Source organism: Leiobunum rupestre, chromosome 4, assembly GCF_980474605.1.
Source record: "Leiobunum rupestre chromosome 4, qqLeiRupe1.1.hap1, whole genome shotgun sequence".
Taxonomy (NCBI): Eukaryota; Metazoa; Arthropoda; class Arachnida; order Opiliones; family Sclerosomatidae; genus Leiobunum; species Leiobunum rupestre.
In genome coordinates, this window is record NC_143387.1 from 58103881 (window position 1) to 58111574 (window position 7694).

The 7694-nt window shown below is 40.2% G+C and overlaps 1 protein-coding gene across 1 annotated transcript; it reads right to left on the minus strand.

Moving 5' to 3' along the window:
* Window positions 1-991: 991 nt before the first annotated feature.
* LOC149948465 (uncharacterized) lies at window positions 992-4309 on the minus strand. The gene is made up of 4 exons (XM_090171082.1): window positions 4298-4309; window positions 2512-2699; window positions 2287-2455; window positions 992-1650 (listed from the first exon to the last, which is right to left on the minus strand). Exons 1-4 carry the CDS (start codon window positions 4307-4309, stop codon window positions 1183-1185), a joined length of 837 nt encoding a protein of 278 aa, XP_090027208.1. The 3' UTR covers window positions 992-1182.
* Between the last annotated feature and the right edge of the window lie 3385 nt (window positions 4310-7694).

Here is a 7694-nt window from a genome sequence, read left to right on the forward strand (position 1 = left end):
ACTTTTTAACTATATATCCTCGGTACGCCACTGCTGCGGTGTTCACCGTATTTATATGGAGAATTAAAAGTACGTCAATGAAATTTGTTTAATTTAAAACTTAGAAAATAGCTGTTTAAAGGCTCCCGAGATAGGGCCCTTAGCCCTGGTACAGCGTTAATGGCGGGCCCCATTAAAGCCTTTATTAGAGTGGTTAAGTCAACCATTAGCGCGGGCCCCGGTAATATATACCGACTCGTGGGGCCGTGATTCGGACCCCGTAAAACGTTTAAGGCTACGAGAAAAAACTGTGATAGAAATTTCAAATTACATTTTACGATCCTTAAAACGTTAGCTTTTTATACGACTTTAAATAAGATTATCAGGGTTAAACTGTTCGAAAGCCCTAAAACAAGCCTAAATAGAAAAGTAACCTTTCAATTTGAAAAGATTTTACTTTTTCCTTTGTTCATTTTGGATCAATGAAACTGCGCTCACGTTTTTCGGCAAATCAAAATACGACGTGCCCTTTCGACGAAAACAAAACAAAGGCGGGCGATTAAAGCGGCGAAAATAGAAAATACCCCTGAAGTTGAAGCTTCCGTCCATTAATTCCATTTATCGGGTTTCAAAATAAAAATGAAACCGAAATTTTCATTAAAAATTTATTTTTATATATTTTCGTAGGTAAGTATACATTTTTGCAATTATATAAAAATAAATAAAAACTTCGGTATTTTACATATTCGTAGAAAAAAATTACAATATTATACAAGGTACGGTAATACAGAATTCACAAAACCCCACCGACACCAATAATGTAATGAGTGATGAAAAAACCGCGTTGCGCAGACAAAATTCATTTCAGAATGGTATCATCTCGATAAATGAGCGTTATCAGAAGTAAATAAAATATTGGGTTTACTTCTGTCAATTCGAGAGACAAAATACTTTTTTTTAAGTTAATAACAAAGTAAAATACGTATATACAGAAAAAAACAATGCCCCCTAGCGTTGTAGCGAGTGTTTATCGTATAATATAAATGGCGGCCGAGCTGCGTTAGTAGAAAGACGCTCCCCCGATTCCCGAAAGCTTTCTTTTTAAATATCACTTTTTTGGCATAATGCAAAATCGCAACCCCGCCCCTAGTGGCGTAAATAGTTCGTTAATACCCGAGTTTAAAAAATGATGGCCGCCCAGTTTTAATAATAGGCCCTCTGATAGGGCGCTACCGCCGCTACGTGGCGCCCATAAACGGGCACCGCCGCTGCAGGGGTGTAAAAAGGCGCTCGAACGAGGGCGGGAGACGCGGCGGAGGCGTACACGGGCGTTTTGACGACGGCGGCGTGGGCGGCGTAAACTGGGGCGGCCACGGCGGCTCGGACGATGGGCGTCACGGTCTTGACAACCTTTATGGGCGGTTCCTCGGCCAGGACGGCGACGGAAGCTGGGTTCTGATTGGCCGTTCCTTGTTCGTTAGTCCTGACGGTGGCTTTGAATCCGGCTCCGTCGGCGATGTAGTCGACTTGTCTGTAGACTCCGTCAGGGGCGGTGTATCCGTAAGACCCCTTTTTGTTGTTGTATTCGTCACTGGTCTCGCTACGGAAGGCGGAGCCACCGTCGTCGGTTTGAAGGTTGTAACCGAAATCGTAAGGCGAAGGGACGTGTTGCTATTAAAAAGACGGATATTATAGTCAGTCGTCATACACCAAGCTAATGATAATCTAATATGGACAACATATGGCGAAAACTATTCGTTAGTTTTGGAGTAATTTTTAGGAAATAGCGAGCAACTTCAAAATTCAGTTTGGCTGTTATTGTATGGAAGAAGTTGGTTGTTTGGGGTAAAAGGTGTATTCTTTTCGTCCCAAAGCGAGCGAATAGTTTTGGCATATAGACGCGGACATTTCAAAACTAGTAATAGAAAACTATTTACGCGTAAACTGATATCAGAAGTAAATGAACCGAAGTTATCAGACTGCTAGACTCCCCATGTTGGAGGCGTTTCCCTTATGAAGTTACATTTTGACCTCGAATTGGAAATTTTGCACTCTCAAAACGTTTTTCTTTTTATGAAACCATTTTTTATACATAAAAATATCTATACCCACGATGGAAATTAGCTTTTATTTGACTCGATTTTCTCATCATTTTCATAAGGAAAACGCCCTCCGATTCTGAGCGCTATTTCGATTCTGAGCGCTATTTCGATAACTTCGGTTCATTTACTTCTGCTGATATTGAACAAAACCTTCGACCCATAAATATTTCTCAAAGTTCCAATCAGATGGCGGTTTTCAACTTACCACAACGGGCGCTGCGGCCACTTTAACGGCTGCTACGGGGGCGGCGTGAGCCACCACAGCGGGGGCGGCGTGAGCGACGACGTGTCCGTGGTGAGCCAGGACGGCCGGGGCGGCGTGAGTCAGGACGGGGGCAGCCGGGGCGGCGTGGAGCGCAGGGCCGGCAGCGTACCTAGCGGGAAAAGGGTGTTACTTTCGGCAGTGTCCTTTGCGAGGAATTATTCTTACTTGACAGAGGGGACAGCGTAGCCCGGATGGGCGTACACGTGGGCTGGGTGGGCGTAAGCCGGGGCTAAGTGCTGATGAAGGTGAAGGGGGGCTGGGTGGTGGGCGTATTGGGGGGCAGCATACCTGACGCCGACGAGGGGCGGTCCAGCTTGAGCCAGGGCGGAGGCCGAGAGGCAGACGAGAAGGCACTGACGGGGTTCAAAATAATATTTCGTTACGCTTCATCGGATTAAAACGCGCGAAACTGGGTGAATTCGATCGAACACCGCCGATTTCGTGGATCGCGGCGAGTGTTTTTGACCTCCCGATTGACAGAGAATTAGAAGTAATTCGCCGAAACGAATTTCATTTCGGAGCCCATTAGGTTAAGAAATAAAATTCAAGATGAACGATTAACTTTGCTCCAAATACGAAATGGCGCTCGAGTTTTCAAGTTCGTTAAACCCGAGGTTAAACCTGACTAAAATTCCCGCTACGCCGAAATTAAACCGAGTTTGTTTACTCTTTGAAGCGGAGTGACGGCAGCGAGCGAAGCTTTCTAATCAACGAATCGCGTGAAGCTGATTTCAAAGAAATTTGGAACGTAACTAGAACTATGGAAACGTTATGTCACGATGAAAATATTCGAGTTCACAGATTAGTGTAGACTAAAACTACAGCTGCCACAAAGTACGAGGGTCTTCTATTCTTTAGTAGTGGTAATATCATATATTTTAAAGTTATTAAATGTCATGGTTAAAACAGAATTATAAAATAAACTAATTTAAGAGACAAGATACTTCATGACTGGTATATAAAACTATTTTTACACATATTAAATTAGTTTTATATAGTGGTAATATATTAAGAAACACGCGCTCCTAACATATTTTATGGTATTATAGTTCATTAAAACTAAACATATAATTTTTAAACCGGGCTTGCTATGTATTAACTGAATAATTTCTTTACGTTAAATTGACTAGAAATTGACTCATTTTAGGATCATCTGAAGAGGGTTTATTATAATCCTATAGATCCTGACCAAATGAAATGAATTATCCGATTATAAAATCGAATTACCTTACAAATCCTATCATTATAGCAACCGATATTACCGTAAAATCCTAACCCTCGATCCCAACACGAAAACTAAATTAGCCTAAAATCCTATCATTACAGAAACAGATATTTCCGTAAAATCCTAACGCGTAAGATAACTAATTTATCCTAAGATCCGAACAAGGTTAAAACTAAATTATACTAAAATGCTTTGCTTAAACCATGTATTAAACCCACCATATCTAAACACGACTTGGCTCGAGGCAGCGCCACCAAATGTAAATACACGCGTTCAGTTGACACCAGCGCCATCTGTCCTATCAAAAACAAAAAGCTGTCATATGTGAAAAACTACGAAGAAAATGAACTTAAAATTTCGGGCGGGAGACCGTCTCCGGTGTCAATTGAACGGGCGTAAGTAACAAATTACCGAAAAAGAGCCACAAATTCGTCACATTTTTGTTTAAAACTATCTTTAAAACGCGTAACACACAGCGAAAGAATTATCGACTCTCAAAGTTTCGGGTAATCTCCGCCGGATGGCGCCACCTTCGATCCACCGCGGCATCGATCAACGAATATCAATCACCGTAGCAACCGTTGCCGAGCGACGAATCGGAACTCCTCCAATCCCGACATCCTTAATATTCCTTCGGCGTATCCGCAAAATATCGAAAATAAAGCGCGCTTTTCACGGAGCCCAAAAACATTCGCGTCGACCACGTTTTCGGCAGCTCGTGTTTACCTTCAGGAACATGACGCTTACGACTTTTCTCAAAAAAAAGAGCTGAAAAAGGAAGATTACTAGAGACGTTTTTAAGAGAAGTACGGATCACTTTCACTCTGAAGTCCAGAAGGCTGAATCCTCGCTTATATACGGTCCCGAATGGCCTCGTTTCTGTCTCCTCCCGTCTCTCTCTCTCTCTCCCCCCCGAAAATGAGGGTGCGACGCTGCTAATCGGAGGGGCTCTCTCTCTTCGCGAAGACGAGTCGTTGTCTCTCGCCGGGGCGCGCCCAACGCGATTCCCCGTCGAGAAAGTGTTCCACATATTTTCGCTTATTTAATATATCCGTTATTTTTAATACGTTTAGTAGCGGGGGGCGGGGGGCGAGGTGATTAGTCGGCTCAAATATATGTCGAAATTTGCGTTTTTCGACAATTCGGAGATTTTTTTCATTCGACGGATCTTGGAAATTGATCGTATGATCGCGTTCTTAATCGGAGTTTCGAACTAGTTTTTGACACCTAATTAAAGGATTCATTCGAATCGAATATGCCAAAAAAAGTGCGTAATTAACGGTGAGACGCGGTGTAGCGTACTTAATTTACGCTATTAGGTTCATTAGAGATGTAGAAACGGCTTAAATTTAAAAGAAATTATAAAATGTTTAGAAATAGTTCTTTTTATAAAATAACCTTGGCCATATTGTTGAAATGTTGCCTCCCCGCTTCAGCTGTGGATCCGTTTTCTCTCCCACTAAAGAGTTTATGAACTCATTCTTAGGCATTGGCTGAACTATTCCAGGGCAACATTTCCACAAGTTGGGCAAGCGTAAAGGCATTTTATAAAATCAACTATTCTATAAAAATTTCCATATTTTTGCTAAATATTGTTCGCCTAATTAATTCGAAATGTGGAAAATATTAAATGACTTTAGCCTGAGGTTCAAAATAATATTTTTCATCTTTCCAACGTCATAATTTACTTTATTTGATCTACGTAGTACAATTACAAAAATATTTTAATGAAATCAATAGTCTTACGGACCTAAAATCACTTATTAAAATCAAAAGTTTATAAATTTATCGTTTCAAATTTATGTATACAAAATATAACATCGCGTTAAAAACAATTAGCTGTCTATAATTAATTCATTTAATTAAATAACGGTTAAATCAACAGTGAATAAAGCTCGGTTGAATAATTTAAATAAATCCGCTCTCTCAGACACCGCCCAATTTAAATAAAAACTATTTTTAGTTTATTTGAAGTATATTTGTCGGCGGAGAGATTTCCCAAGAGGAGATTTATGTGGCGTGCCTCTTTCCATTTTGATATAAAAAAGAAAATTATTTTTAAAGAGCGCCACTAGCTCGCGGGAATATATCATTCCAGCAGGACTCTGCGGGTGTCGCAATCTTCGCAGAATCAAACTAGAATTTATTTGATCATCGTACCGAGTTGGCAGCTATAGAAACGCCGAATTTTACCATTATATTCGTTAGCTTAAAATTCTGTCCTTTTAATCACTTTCCAAATTATCGTCCCTACGTTATTGCCGTAAGTAATTTAATTAATGATTAAATTATCTTATAAATCATTACCTGGTTAAGGACTGACAACTCTACGCGAGTTGCTACTAATTTTAGTCATTGGCAGGTAACGAACTCCGAGAAATTAGCCCAAGCTTAGGCCTTAGGCTTCCCTTTGTTGTGACAAGTACCGTCCTAATAGTTATTTTTAAAGCCGATAGATGGCGGTGCGGTTATTGAAACTCATTTCGCTCGTATTTATCGCCATCATTTAAAAACGAATTTCTTGTTACGCTGCACTTACGCAATCATTTTTTGACAAAATATCCCGAACTGTAAACGTTACAGGATCATACTCAAACAGTATTATGTTACTAATCGTAATTTACAGTATACGCTATCAGGCTAAAGCTTACTTGCCCCCCCCCCCCTGAATTTTTATGACCTAAAAAAGTTCACGAATTTTACTAATACCAACTCAGAATCGGATGAAGTATAAGGAATATCTTGGGATTCAAATAACTAGAAATTCTGCAATAACTATTTCGATTAAAAATTAAAAAAAGATTAAATTTGACGCGTTTTTGCCCTTTAAATAAATTGTTTTCAAGCTCTGCCCCCTTCTGAAAAATCCTGAAATAACGTCCCTGAACTTGTGTGGGCGAAATATAAAGGATCGATTATCACGCAAGTGGCAGGCAGAACTATCGTTATGTTCAGACGAAACGAAGATGGTTACGTCGATAATAATAATAATCAGCTAGGCTAATACCCGAGGCACCACCTTAGGCCTAAGTCATCGAGGTGAAATATAAGGTCTCCGATTAAAATTAAATTAACTATACACCTAAAACACCCTTCTGATTGGTATGACGTGAAATATTTTGTACTAAAACTTAACGGAAACTTTATAAAAAGTAATTAAATGAAATATAATTATGTACACTATTTAAATCTAAAATTAAAAAAATTATGATATTTTAATTATTAGCTAAAAGTTATCATTATACTTCGGCCTATAGCAATAAACTAAAGTGAATACCTGGGAGAGAAGTTAATTAGTCGGCGAAGAGGGTTAAAATAGAGTGGCGCTCATTATCTTTTATTCATAAGCGAAAAAAAAACCCTGCGAGAAAAAAACACTTTCGTTTGCCGAGACAACGACCCACAAAAAAATGAGATTCTATTTTCATTTGATATCAAGAGATAAGATACCCAGAAGCTACAGATATCATTTCCTACTTCCATTGTACCCTCACACAAACAAAATTAAGCTTGCCGAGGTTTTAACGAAACAAGGTGGTCATTCTGTTTATACAGATATTATTTTAAAACACTAACGTTTTGAGGGAATAGAGAATTGGCACTCCGTAGCTTTGGCCATGGCCGCCATTGTGGTAACATTTTTCCCCCCACGATAAAAAGTAGATCACAACTATTTATTTGTGTGCGGTGGCGGACTGCTTAGCGCTTTCGTCTCGCAGCAAGAGGAGCCTGGTTCGATCCAAAGCTTGTGGCGCTGGGTAAAACCCGGATCAACTCCATCGGCGTTGAGTTCGCGAGTTATCTCCCCACCCTCTTACGCGTTGTAACCCGGCCACCCGAATTAAAGGCCTTAAAAGTCGCTCGATGACTTAGGCCTAAGGTGGTGCCTTGGTTATTAACCACGCTAATTTTTATTATTATGACTATTTGGAGACGATCATCCAAGTATAGTTTTCCCCTCCTTCGCGAGATTTGATTGACATTAAAGGGGAGGATCTTACTGCTCGAGCGTGAAGGCGGATTGCAGAAGCAACGCTTAAAGGGCCACACCGCCGTTTGAAAAATGTGGCCCGAATTAAACCACGTGGTAGCAAATATGATCAATCCTATTGTGGAAACTAGC